The 14958-nt window shown below is 37.0% G+C and overlaps 1 protein-coding gene across 25 annotated transcripts in view; it reads left to right on the top strand.

Moving 5' to 3' along the window:
- Positions 1-14958, top strand: part of HDAC9 (histone deacetylase 9) — an 830046-nt gene that overhangs the window by 380550 nt on the left and 434538 nt on the right. For 8 of the 25 annotated variants that reach the window (XM_069462255.1, XM_069462267.1, XM_069462253.1 and 5 more), the window contains exons 1-2: positions 8922-9195; positions 9433-9495. In XM_069462255.1, coding sequence (XP_069318356.1) covers positions 9474-9495 — 22 coding nt within the window. In that variant the 5' untranslated portion in view covers positions 8922-9195; positions 9433-9473. Of the gene's footprint in view, positions 1-8882; positions 9196-9432; positions 9496-14958 lie in introns of those variants that run through there. The other 17 variants (XM_069462269.1, XM_069462268.1, XM_069462254.1 and 14 more) reach the window with 4 other exon arrangements.

The following is a 14958-nucleotide window of genomic DNA, read 5'->3' as shown; positions in this document are numbered from 1 at the left end:
TATCAAATTGTCTAATAATCATCTTGACTATATTTCCTCTAAAATGGAAAATTCCATGGAAGTTAGTAGAGACTGTGTCATTCCTGTACATTTTTATCTTCAGGGCTTGCACTGTAGCTGTGAAATAGTTGATGTTCAATATGTGAAATGACTGACTTTCATCACAGAAACAAACTTCCCTTGATTCTATCAAAAGACCATTAAATTTTACTTGTTCCTCCAATTACAGGGCTGTGTATGACCATATTGATTTCTCCTCCTGTGCTGGCTGCCTTGAGCTCTGCATAGAGGGTCTGATATGCAACTGGCAAACACTCAGAAAAGCGGAACCTGGAACAAAGTGGCTCAGCAGGGCACAGCCATGGACACATGCCCATCACCTTAAGTGCACCAAGCTGGTCTCATTTACAAGCTGGAGGATCCCTTTCTGGACAAACCTCCTCAGTCTTTTCATACCTTGAATATTAATAGTCCTGTGCTTTAAGTCTCTTGCCTAGTTTAATTATTTTCATTTTTAAAAATTGTTCTCTAATAATACTGGCTAATTTGAAATTGCACCAAAAAAGATACTTTATCCATTTATATTTTTAGCCATCTAATTACTGCTTTGGAAAGGATGATCTAATCTTACGGTTTTCAAACTTTATCGTGCATCAGAATCACTTGGAGAGCTTCTTAAAGTGCAGATTCCTTCCAGAGATTCTGATTTAGTAGTTCTGGGGTAGGGACCAATAAATTGCATTTCCAACAAATTCCTGGGTGACCCTGATCCTCTGTAATCCTCTAAAAATTGAATAAATCATGGAGCAACACATCCCATTTGAAGGGAAGAGTTGGTTGGGAAAGAAATTATTTTTCATTAAAGCAAGGCCAATGATTTTAAAGTTTTTGTTGTTGACCTTTTTTATTTTCACATAAAACAGTCTTCCTGGAATTTCACTGCAAATGCGTTTTCTCAAACCCTTTACCTATTGCTGGGTCCAGGCAAGATTTCCCCATCTGAAGACCATTTGGTAACTAGTTAGGCTTTTTCAGTAGGGAGGAATCACTTGTAAATTGGGTATCATGTATTCAATAAGAATGGTACGGTTCCTCTAAGACTGCAGTCCCCAACCCCTGGGCTGTGGACCAGTACCATTCCGTGGCCTGTTAGGAACTGGGCCGCACAGCAGGAGGTGAGCAGTGTGGAGGAAGCCGCTCCCCATCACTTGCATCACCGCCTGAGCCCTGCCTCCTGTCAGATCAGCAGTGGCATTAGATTCTCCTAGGAGCATGAACCCTACTGTAAACTTCACATGCAAGGGATCTAAGTTGCATGCTCTTTATGACAATCTACTGCCTGATGATCTAAAGTGGAGCTGAGGCAGTGATGCTAGTGCTGGGGAGCAGCTGCAAATGCAGATTATCATCTGACTGCACAAAGACCACAATAAAGTAATTGCTTACAGACTCATATCAAAATCCTATCGGTGAGTAGCAAGTGACAATTAAGCTGCATCAGGTAGCAGGCTTTAAGTCAAAATCGGACACTTATTTTAGTCCACACGTGGCCTACCCATTTTTTATTTACCATTTCCATCTGCGCCTCTTTCCCGCACTGTGCACTTGTCTCAGTTACAGTTTTGGTAAGCCTGCAAGCTAACCCTAGCAAAAATGAGTAAAAAACAAACATCACTGGAGAGCTTCTTTGAAAAGGGGGAAAGACCCAATGATGAGAAAGAAGAATACTCTTAAGATTGCCAACAAAATGAAAGCTGCATTTAAAAGAAAATACCAAGAGTCTTACTTAAGTTACGGGTTCATTGCAACAGGTGATTCATGTTTTCCAAGCCTACTTTGTGTGATATGTGGCGACCAGCTATCCAATGAAGCCACGAAACCTTCAAAACTGCTTTGCTACATACAGACCAAGCAACTTGCATTAAAAGATAAGCCTTTGGAGTTAAAAAAAAAAAAAAGTGAACACAAAGAACAGAAGCAGTTATTGAAGGTCACCACTTCATCAAATGTGTCTGCACTGAGAGCATCATTCTTAGTGGCTTACTACATTGCTAAGGCTAAGGCTCTCTGTACTATTGGTGAAGAGTTGATCCTGCCTGCTGCAAAGAACTTTTAGAAGAAGCTGTAGTTCAAAACGTGGCACATGTTCCTCTTTCGGCTAGCACCATAACTAGACAAATTGATGAAATAGCAGAGGATATTGAGGCACAATCGTTAGAGAGGATTAATGAGTCACCATGGTATGCAGTCCAGGTTGACGAGGCTACTGATATTGACAACAAGGCAAGAATGCTTGTTTTTGTGCAATGTATTTTTCAGGAGGATGTGCATGAGAATATGTCATGTGCACTTTTGTTGCCAACCAACACCACAGCTGCAGAACTATTCAAGTCTTTGAATGATTACATATCAGGAAAACCGAATTGGTCATTTTGTTTCAGTATATGGATGAATGAAGTGGCTGGAGGGCTTTCTGATTTCACTACTCGGGTCAAGGAAGTCACTTCTGAATGTGAATCTACACACTGTGTCATCCATGGAGAAGTGCTGGCCAGCCAAAAAATGTCACCTGAACTCAACAGTGTTTTGCAGGCTGTGATTCAAATTATCAACCACATCAAAGTACACGCCCTTAACTCAACATCTGTTCTCACAGCTCTGTGAGGAGATGGACGCAGAGCACACACATCTTCTCTTATACACAGAAGTGAGATGGCTTTCTAAAGGTAGATCACTGGCCAGAGTTTTTGAGTTATGAGAGCCACTCCAGAGATTTCTTTTAGAAAAACAGTCACCACTGGCAGCACATTTCAGCGACAGAGAATAGGTCACAAAACTTACTTACTTGTGTGACATATTCAACCTGCTCAATGAACTCAATCTGTCACGTCAGGGGAGAGTAACAACTATGTTCAAGTCATCAGATAAAGTGGCTGCATTCAAAAACAAACTGGAATTATGGGGTGACCAGTGAAAATTGGGATTTTTGATATTCAAACATTAGCAAAGATTTTGAAAGAGAGCCAAGGCTTTGTTTCTCCCAGCTGGCGTGTGATCACCTATCTCAGCTTTCAAAAGTGTTTGAGCATTACTTCCCAGCCACAACAGACCCCCGACCTGGGAAGGAATGGATGTCAATCCATTTGTGAAGAAGCCAGCTGAATCTACTTGGTCCCTGTTAGAGGAGAATCAACTGCTTAAGACTGCAAATGACGGTGGCCTTAAAAATATGTTTGAGACAACTTCAGATCTCCGTATGTCTGGATTAAAGTTGAGGAGGAATATCCTGAGATTGTCAAAAAAGCACTGAAAAGCCTGCTTTCATTTCCAACATCGTATCTTTGTGAAACAAGGTTTTCTGCAGTGACAGCAACCAAAACAGGATTGTGGAGCAGACTGGACATAAGCAACACACTTTTGAGTGTCATTGTCTCCAATCACCCGCAGATGGGACCGTCTAGTTGCAGGAAAACAAGCTCAGGGCTCCACTGATTTGTATTAATATAATTATGGTGAGTTGTATTAAAATAATTATTTCATTATGTATTACAATGTAATAAAAATAAAGTGCACAATAAAGGTAATGCTCTTGAGTCATCCCCAAAATCATATGCCCCCCGCCCCATCTGTGGAAAAATTATCTTCCATGAAATCAGTCTTTGGTGCCCAAAATGTTGGGGACTGCTGCTCTAAGACATAGAAACTCCAGATAAATAAGCTACTTAGTTAAAAACAAAATTTAGTACACTGTACTTTCCCCCTCTTATTATGCAATAATAACATAAAAGTTTTTGTAATCATAAACACTGTTCTATGGGAGTCATAGGGAACCAAGCCCATTGACTGTAGGCAAATGTGTATAATTTTATTGCTGTTAAAATACTTTCAGACATGTGAGGTTAGGAAAAGACACAACATCAATAAATGAGTGAGTGGAAGAGCACCAGTTATTGGTGAATAATTTGTAGTATTCTATAATTGTAGAGCACAAATTCAGTATCTGAGGTAAACAGATTTTAAATCTTACTTCATCTAGAGTCCAGAATCATAGAATGTGTTACTGCATGAAAGTCTCATTTGATTGAAGATGAACTGAGGATATATTATTGCAGTAGAATAAATTGGGTTACGCTACCTTCCTTGCTTGTCTTCAGTGGAGTCTTCAGTCATCAACCAATACTGATTTTACTATAGGGTCAATCATAATCCTGAAAGATACACTCCTGAACTCCACAATCCCGAGTGTTAAAATCCCAAAAGATTAAAATCCTAGAAGTATAATTCTGGAAAAAATAATAAAATATCCTGTAAAAGATATTTATGTACATTTTTAAAAGGGGATTTATTTGAGAAACATATAAAAATATGAGAGAATACTTACTTCATAGGCCAGTTTACTCAGTAAAATAGGCAATAATAGCATAAATATTTTTGCAAGCATAAACACTCAGCTATACTAATGACTGTCACGTCCATATAACAGTTATGAGTTGTCAAACTTTATTCATAAAGAAATAGGTCAAAGAGGGAAATGTATAAACATATAAACACATATCAGTATGGCTGGTAATTGTGTGCACCCAGTTGTACAACTGCAGTCATCTGAAATTCCACGATGAACAACCTAAGTCTTTTGACATGATCAGTCAAAAATAGCGATGGGTCACCAGCGAATATGTAGTCACCCAAAGAGTTGTGATCCCAAGAAATTTTATCTTTCACAAATGCAGATGTACAAAAAGAGCATCTCTCCATTTATTGAGAAAGCTTTTAACATTTTTAGGTATACACACAATGCTTGTAACACAAAGTCAATGTTGTGATAATGCACTTGTCCTGCAGTCAAATTTCTGAAGTCCAAAGCAGCAGAAGAAAAGTCTGTCCCAGTTCTCAGAGAGAGACCAATTTGCCTTCTGTATTTGTTCTTTCTGGGCCCCTGGTCAATTGCATGGTGCCTGCCAATATTGAGGACAGATCTTCCTCACCTAGGCCCCTCAGACCCACACAATAATCTCCTCTGAAAACACCCTCACAGACACACCCAAAATAATGCTTTACCAGGTTTCTAGTAATTCCTTCATTTAGTCAAGTTGACATCTAAAATTAAGTTTGCAAGTCCACCCCTTGTCAACTTGGCACCCATCTGCATCTTCTCAAACCATGCTTAATTTCCAAAGAAAGACAGTAATAATCACCTAATGTGATGCAACTAACGTGATGCAACTGTCCTGCCTTGCCTATAACTGAAAACACGCTAATTCTTTCCTCCAAATTTGCCTTTCGGAATTTCAACAGTTGGGATTTTTTAATCTTTCATGATTGCGATTTTTGGGATTTTAGACATGAGAGATTTCGACATTCAAGATTGTATCTTTTGGGATTATGATCCCAACCCATTTTAGAAAAGATCATTGTGTGCTAGAGGTCTAAGGTTATTTCTGGAAATATTTTGGTGCCACATAGGATTTTTAATCCTTTTTTTGGTTTTTCCTATATACTTGCTTGAAAAGAATTGGAATTATCATAACTTTTGAGTAACATTTTGCTTGAGAATTCGATTCCCACTTCCATTTTCTATTAAATTGGGAACCTGGGTGTTTGGTGTTTTTTTGTTTGTTTTTTTGTATTCTTTTTTACTTTTTCTTTGTGTGCATGTAAAGTATAATATTTAGATCAATTTCCAAAAATGCTTATTAAATTGAATTAGAATTTATTTTATGTAGAGATCTTCAAAACTACCCATGTATTCTAGCCTGACATTTGTATTAGTTTGTTAGGGTTCTCCTATAGTAATAGAAAATGTGTGTTTCTCCAAATTACTAGTAGTAAAATTTGGTTTTATAAATACCCCAAAAGAAGCCTACCCACATTTCTTTACTAACATTATTGAGATGATGTGAGAAGAATTAACTCAACATTCTTAATATTTAAGCTCTTGGATAATCAATATACCTGATGGTTATTTTGATGATCCTTATTTTTCTTCACAGAAACAAATGAGATCTATTTTATGACGTGTCTAATGTCTTTTCATTCTAAAATAATTTTTCATTACCAAGAGTTAAATGAAAGAGAACAACTGCTAATGGAAAAAAAGTGCTGCAAGAATGAAATATAAATAAATTTCATGTTAAATAACTTGGTCAAAATGAGGAAGACACATTATTTATACCATTTTCTATGGAATGCCCTTTCCTGGACCTCTGAGAAATAGGATAATTACTAACTCACTCTTCCAGAGTTTTATTATATTTTTTGTTTATGATTATAAAAGCTTGGAGACCCTTTTATCAATTGTGGTTTTAGGGTATAATTTAAACTTAAAATAACAAAAGATGTGTAGGCATATGATGTCAATATTGTGATTTTTGTTATCCCTCATATGTTTATCATGATTCTTGCATATTCTGTTAAAAATCACTTGGAAACAATTAGACAGTGGTTCCATTTTTAGTCAATAGATCATATTAAATTTTATTCTGAGTATCTCAGATAACTATTGGCATCATTTTGGTAAGGGAAAGGATGGTGGGTCTGGAGAACATGAATGCTAGACCTACTCAGTTAGTTATTTATTACCTGCGTTACCTTAAGCAAGTCTCTTTAAGGCCTGACTCCATTAGTGAGTACTTCTGTAATCTTTGTAACTTTTAGGAAGTCTCCTTAGTTTCTCTATGTGTAAAATTGAGAGCTAGTTTGGACTGGATGAGTGGATTTCAATAATTTTTTTACGTAATATAAGAAGTCATTATTCTCATCTTACCATCCAAAAAAAAAAAAAAGTCATAACTAGCTAAGGAAATGGACAAGTAGCTTGATTATAGTGATTATTTCATAATGTATATGTATATCAAATCATCAAATTGTATACCTTAAGTATATACAATCTTGATGTTTCAAATATACCTCAATTTAAAAAATGTTCTTTAAATAAATGTTTAGCAGAATAAAAAAAAAAGTTGTTGTTCTAAAGAAATCTTACATCCCCAAATGTACACAGGTAAAAGTAGAACCTCCCTGGTTAGGGGGAGAACCTTTCCTGGAGGAAACTGAGGCAATTCCCAGACAGCTCCCCTAGTGTCCTGAGGCAGAGTTTGAACCCCACTGTGGACAATCTCTAAAGTTATTTCCAGGTCTGAAATGCAATGGGTGATTCCTACATAAACACATCATCCTCAAGGAAAATTGTTAGATCCATACTATTTCTATCCCTTAAATTTTATACACAAATTTCCTAATCGAAAGTTCATTTATAATATCAGATGCAATCAAATAGTTTTTCCACTGACAGGAACATAAGACTTTGTTGTTTAGTTGAAATCAAATGCAATTTGGAATAACTACTTTTTGAAAAGTCTTTTAATTTACCTTTCCACATCTGATTTTTCAAGAAGTAGGGTATTCAATAGAAATTAATCTATGAAAGAAGAGGAATTCAGCTGTGGGTTATCTGATAAATGATTTAACATGTTTCTAACTCTCTGCCAAAACTGTGTTGCCTTGTTCGCCTCCCCTGACCCCATACTCTGGGATTGACCAAGTTCCCTCCTCCATCTGATAGTTCTGGGAACCTTGAAACAATCTGCTTCTCCCTTGTCTTTCCCTGTTGCTCCTGATGCCTTAGGAATTATATTTTCCTTGCTGATATACTTTAGAAAAAGGAGAAGAGCTTCCATAACCAGTGTATTACCACCTTTGAGTTTGTACTTTAGAGTGAATAGACGCTTGCATCCCATTTTGGGATGCAGAATTTATTTCTCATTTGGAAATGATGTTATACATGTACACCAGAGACTATTGAACTCCTATACTATTTACTGTAGCTCATTTGCTTTGTAGGTGAATGCTTCACTGTCTGGGACTCTGTCAACTATTATAAATGCTATTTCTATAGAAAAGTGCGGAGGGCTGTATTTCAGGCAACCAGTGTCTAGCTGAATACAACATGTTCATAGTTGGGTACTGACTGTGTTGATTTATTGATCAACAGGTGCACATATTCAGTAATTCTGTATCCATAAGAAACCAGCACTGTTTTATTTTCCTTTTGCAAGTAAATTGTATTTAGCCTGAGAGGCTGAAAGAGAGGGAAAATTTTCAAGTGTAAGCCATGGTTTTGTGTTTTTTCTTTTGTTTTGTTTTTGTAGATATAGTAGTAACTGGATGCAGTAAAATTCATAGTGGTACTACGATCACAATAGGGTTTGTGAAATGGACAATTATCTTACATAAATAGCAAGTAAAAAATCAAGCCTGTCCTTCATAAAAATTTTATCCCGGGGTGTGCTTGTTTTCCGAAACTACCTCGACTAAATCTCTTGTTAGTCCTGAAACTAGAAGGCAGAAAAGCTTCTAGTGCTACAGCCAACTGCAGTGTAGCCTGAGAAACCGGCAACAAAAATAGAACACCAGGATTGCTGTGCGTGGGTGAGGCAGAAACCACATTATGAGCAAAAGCTTCCAGTATTATTTTAGAACCAATACAGAGCTCTGTACTTCTCTCCTCTCTCTTCCAAAAACACATACTACAAAAATAAAATGAAATAAAATATATGTGCATTTGCCCTCTTAGAATTATGATTCTTAATTTTTTTCTTGCCTTCCTTTCTTTAGAAGCGAATCTCCAGTGTGGAAACACAATGTGTAAAGCCAGCTTGGAGGGAGGAAAGAGTTAATTGCTTTTAAGGCCCTGCAATAGAGAATTATGGTTTGAAAGATAGAGGCTGGACAGCTGGGTTTGCTGGGGTATTTTTAAATGCATTAATGCAGGCTCCAATCACTCGGCCATGCTTGACCTATTTTTGGCTCAGGCCGACCATTGTTCTATTTCTGTGCCTGTGGGCCATGCTGTTGTTGATTCATATGCAAATGGATTATCACAAGCTTTAGCCAACTTGAGCTGAGAGAGACTGAGAAAGGGGGAAGAGAGACACACAAACACATAGGAGAAGGGCACCGGCTGGAGCCACTTGCAGGACTGAGGGTTTTTGCAAGGAAACCCTAGCAGCCTGAAGAACTCTAAGTCAGGTTTAATTGGTTTCTTTTTCTCGTGTGTAGAGTTAATATTTTTCTACTTATTCTGACAAAGAAATAACCCTGAAGCACATTCCTCTTCCCCACCTGCTTTTAGTTTCCGGATAACCTAAACTCCAGAGAGCTATAGCATCCACTCTGTCCTTTCTGCTTTGCACACAGGTTGGTAACGTGGGAAAAGTGTCCAGGTCTTTTATAAAGTGTATGTCCATCTGAGCCGTAAGGAAATCATTGTTGAAGTTGATCCTCTGCTGCTTCTCCTTGGGGAGGAGGAAGGACCAGCGAGGGTAGCTCCTGGGGCCGGTGCACTAGCAGTGATGAATCTTTCATGTAGCTGAAGTAAGAGTGATTGGAATATGCTGCAGACAATTTACGAGAGTGACTCCTGTTTTTCCTCAGATGGGGTGGCTGGACGAGAACAGCTCTTGGCTCAGCAAAGAATGCACAGTATGATCAACTCAGGTAAGATCCTCTTTCATAACAGAGACGTTTTGTGTTTGAAAAGGGGGCTGGCTTGGGAAATGCAGCTAAGAAAAGCACCTCTCTTAAGGAATTGCTGCTTTTTCGTGTTGATGTTGCTATTTTCTTGGTGCGTCTGTAGGGTTTGGTTTAACTTAGATCCCTTCCATTACTGTTTCTGTGCATATTCAGAGACTGTTTAGGGACGGCTGCTTCTGAATGAAATTGCAAACTATTGCTTCTGATGAAAGATGAGACTGAGATAAGTAAAATGTAATTGGGGATGTTTTGCCTTACTATGCAACTAGAAAAAGGAGATCTGTACTGATTGTGAGCCTATTCAAATAGGACACTAAAAATCAGGTAAGTTCATATTGTGGCTTTAGTTAAAATTGCAGCCTCGGCTAGCCTGATGATTTTATATTTACAGTGTGCATATAGAAGCACATCTATTTATAGACCTACCTTCTGAAATGTGTTTGCTGTGGAGTTGTAAAGGTAGTTTTATTTTTTTCTATAATGTGGCTGTTTCTCATCGGCCCAAAATGAAACTGTTTAGGATGAAATAAAATTATTATTAGCAGATGCTTATTTTAATTTTCTTCGAGAACATTTGAGAAGTCTAGCATTGTCGGGCAGATGCGATGGCATAACACACATCTAAATGTGTTTTTAAAAGCAGGTGCAACATTTTAAAGGATAACAGTGACAGATTCCAATTTGTAGTTTCTCTATGTATGTGCTTGTACACTCAAGGAGACAAGCTGATGGGAGATGGAGCTTGTCAGCTTTATCAGTTTATATTTGTTAAAAGAGTATACTCTTTAGGCAATATCACTTGCTTGTAATTATTGCTTTTCATATTTATTTCCTATAGCCAGTTTATAAAGCTTTGGAGATTCTTTGTTTCTGTCTCCTTCTGAATGCTTCAACCTAAATTGGCTTAAAGTTCTCACATTGATCTTCTAAGTTCCCATGTGGGCTTAATCGTAATTATAGATCACCGACTAGATATCCATGATAAGAATGCAACATAGATCAACATTTACTTAGTAGAACTAGGTGTGAAAGAAATATTCCACAGGTTGTCATGATTGTCTGTTTTGGTGTTGATACACCTTCCCATCTAGGGATCTATGTTGAAGCTAGTTTTCTTAAAATCTCAGTTAGTTATGATGATTTTAAGATCCTTCTGTTGATCTAATCTTTCCACGGAATCAGAATCAAATATCAATTTTGTACAATTTGGTGTTTATACACTGAAGCGACAGGAATTATATTAATGAGTAGTGTCTGCTTAATGAAAACAAACGTACTAGCATTTCAGTACAGTTTATTATTGTGGCTGCAAAGTTGGCAAGGCCTTAGGGAGGGGTTAGCAGGTATGTCTCTAATGGGACTGGTCATTTGGCACTTTATTTATAAAATATGGATGAACTCTTTGAAAATAACTATTTTAGATATCTTTTCTGTATTATGCTTTATGCTTTCAGTCCTTGCCTCTGTGTTACAATTTTGATATTTCTTTCCTGTGGTAGAAACATAGATGCCTTCCAAGTAGCAACTGTCTACTGAGCTGAGGCTGGCTACAGGTGTTTGCAAGCTTTGCTGTTTCTCCACGTCTTTGATAATTGCACACAACTTTACTCCCATTTCAACTGAGATTGTAGTTTTCCTGACATTTAATGATTTTTATACAAAGCAACAGGGTTTTCAAACAGGGAAGTGCTTCAGACTGTCCATGATACTGCCATTGCCACTTCTACAGGAAGCAACATTTAAGCACTAGCTATTAAATAAATGAAAGGTGATGTAGGTTGACATCAACTCCAAAACCTGACTGGTATAAATAAGGAAACTCTGAAGTTCTATTTATTTTTTGAACTTGAAACATAAAAACAATTGCTTCCTTCCTACTATGTCATGTAATATTTGATTTTGTTTCATATATTTTCTTAAATTTCATTCACCTAGTCTTTATCGTGCATTTCCTGTGACACACTGGTTCTCAAACTTGGGAGTCACCGGGAGCATTTTACCAAATAAGATGCCTGGATTCCACCCCAAGAATTTCTGATTTAATTGATATGAGGACAGCATGGACTCAGGGGTTTTTTAAATCTCCCCAGCTATTGTAACCTTCAGCAATCCGAGGTCCACTGCAGTGGGGCTAGGGAATGGATGGCGATGCTGTTAAACCATCATCAGTAGAGTTTGTCCTTTGAGTTAATGGCTAAATTGGGGAGGAGGGTGTTTGTCCTAATTTAGCTATAAATCTTGTTCAGTTCCCTTCTGGACCAGCGGCCTGGATGTGATTCATAGGCTGAGAAGTGGATAGAGTCTTTGGAGTTGAAAGGAGCAAAGATGCATGACAGCAGTGCAGCGTGGTGGGGAGAGCACCCTTCTAGGAGTCAAGAGCTCTGTGTTCTGGCATGAGCTCTGCTGCTGGCCAGCTGTGCGACTGGGTTCTTACTCATCTTCAAACTGAAGAAAAATGATGTCCTCCTGTTTACCTCTTAGCATTCTTGTGCGGTTTAAATGTAGCAATGTCTTTAAAGTGTGTATACTCACTGTTGTTATTGCTATTTTTAGTGAATGAAACTGGGATCCTGGCTCTTCTAATGCTATGCTCTATCTTGCTGAACAGGCCAGTGAGTTAGACTGTAGGTCACATGGGGAAATTATTTTTTTGTTTTGATAATTAGTTTGCTTTAGTTATCCTGTAAATCAGCTGTTTCTTTGGCTATCTTGATCTGATGGGTGTTCAGTCCTTTCCTTATTGTGCCTGTAGGTTAGGGTAGCTAGTGTGTGTGTGTGTGTGTGTGTGTGTGTGTGTTCTGTGAAATATCTAATTATGTAATAATCAAAGGAAAAGAAGTTGCAGAGTTGGTGATTGAACAGTGAAATCCCAATATCCCAATGGAGGATTTCTTGAGATTTATTATTTAAAAAGCTTGGTTTTATTGTATAGTTGCTATTGCTTTAGAGTTTCCATTTGTTTTTCTAGTTATTTTGGGTTTTATACATTAATATAGATGATTTTTATTAAGAATGCTTTATATACTATTGGATTGCAAATCCTTTATGTGGGTCCATGTTTTCCTAATATTGACCCAGCCAGGCTAGACATCGTAGGTAGAACTAGGTTCTATAATGTAGCCTACTAATGGTTTTTAATTTAAAGTTCTATCATATTAAATCTTGGAATTCAATATGAGTGACACAATTTGCCAAGTACATCTCTACTTTTGTGGCTTGTGTGGGCCAGTATAAGTGATAAGTGCGGCAGCAACTGAAGCATGTACAAATACCAACTCAGGTCACTCGGCAGGAGCTGGCAGGATTAGGGGTGCTCTCCTGTTGCCAGGCATGTTGCTTAACACGTTGGACAGCAGAGCTGTTCAGATAATATTGGAACCGTTATTATGAAGGAATTTCCTAGAGTTTGTATAACATTAATGTAAGATACATTTACAGTAAGGAAAACTCACATTTTCACCATCTATTCTTATTTTAGGGTATAAAAGAGAAAAACATTTAGATCAAAATCCTGTATTTCTTTTATATTTTCTTTTCTTCATCCTTTCTGAATCCTTTTGTTCCTTGGTGTGCGGTGTTAAGAGGAAAGGAACATTTTAGATTCAGTAGTCACTTATGTCTACTTGAAAAGCGGAATCTAATTATGAAAATGTAAGTCTGTGAAATGCTCCTGTCATGTCAAGAATCACTTCTGGTATTCCCCATAATTACTGTTTTCCCATTCTCTAACTCAGGTTATCTTCACTTACAAGTCTGTTATCAATTGAAATAGTTGATAGGTATCAATCAAAAACTAGTTATAAATAGGCCCATTGAGAATGGGGGCAAGAATGAGTATTTTATATTTCTGAGCATGACACAGGTGGCATAATTACTGTTATGTCCATTAAGTAAGAAAATTCAGTAAAACCCCTTAGAAGACTGAAATAAACCCAAATTCAGAATTTAAAAATGTTTTAAATGGTGATTTTGATTTTTGGAGATGAGATATTTGGAAATGTACCACGTAATTTCTCACCCCTGATAGATAATGAATTGAGCCCCAAATAATATAAGCTAGCAAATACCCCTCGATCTCTACCCCCCAATATTTAACACTAACTACGGAAAGAAAATGATGTAATCTAATACAACATACTTCAGAAACGAATAGCCAAGAAAAAAATGGAAGCAAGGGTTCTTCATTTTTCAAAAATGAAGAAATGTAATTTTACTGGAAAAAGAAAAAAATAAATCTGTAGATTGAAAGAGCTCCCCATCTTTTAGGAAAATGTGATGCAAATGCTCAGCACAGCATCATATCCTGATTGGGCTGGCAAATGATACATAATTCTCCAGGAGTTCGGGCAGGTAGAGCAGAGCCTATGGAGGGGACAGTGGGGAAGAAGAGACTATATGGGACTTATGAAAGCTTATCAAACTTACGCCACTCTCAGTGCCAGAAGATAATGAAGAAAAAAGCCTCCAAAGTTCTAAACAAAGTGCAATCCAATGTCACACTCAGCCAAGATTTTATTAAAATATACACAAAATAGGTAGATAAGGTAGAAATTCTCAAACATGAAAGCGAATACTTGAAAATGAAACCCAAACAATGAAGAGGTGAACTCAAAACAAAAACAAACCACTAAATTCAGAAGTAGAGAAAACACAGTAAAAGTAATGGGGGAAGCATCGGATCCATTTAAAGAACTATTGGACTGTGGTTAGAGGACAGGAACCAAATGTTATAAAGTAGGACAATGTAAAAGTAATAATAAAGCTAACCAATGTGAGGTGTTGGGGAGAGATGAGATGGAAGAATGTGAGAAAATGCTAATATCCTTTCCTTTCTGAGCAGGGACAGACTCCCTGCTGCTTAAAAAGATTTTTTTTTTTTTTAAAGATTCCAAACACTGATTTTTAAAAATAGTTTATTTAACCTCAGAGAAATCTTTTTGGAAATGGTATCTCTTATGGTGAGGAAGCATTTAGTGCATTTATAGTCCCTTTAACTGCAGTTTTAAATCTGCTAAATTCAGTAAAATTTAAATTTAGTTAAATTTAAATTCATTTTTTAAAATAAAAATAACATCAGTGATATGTTCTTATTTTTATAAAAGTATTTTTTTTCATCTATCCATCCATCTCACCAAAGAATTCACATAAAGATAGAAAGAAATCAGAAGAGATTTTGTGTTTGTGTTTTGGTGAAGGGGAGAGGCTTTTGTTTTTATCATCATACCTTTTTGCATTCTATGAATTCTTGTAATAGGTATATATCTTCCAAAAAAATGTTTCTTACATACCCACACACAATGCTACTATGCCAAAATACTAACAGTGATTAATTGTAAGTAGTGTATTAGTTAGGTTGTTTTCCGTGGCAAGTAAAAGAAAACTGGTCAAAATGACAAAGAACTAGGACATTTGTCATTTGGTAAAATA

Source organism: Eulemur rufifrons, chromosome 29 (assembly GCF_041146395.1).
Source record: "Eulemur rufifrons isolate Redbay chromosome 29, OSU_ERuf_1, whole genome shotgun sequence".
Lineage (NCBI taxonomy): Eukaryota > Metazoa > Chordata > Mammalia > Primates > Lemuridae > Eulemur > Eulemur rufifrons.
This window is presented reverse-complemented; position numbering and strand designations above follow the sequence as displayed.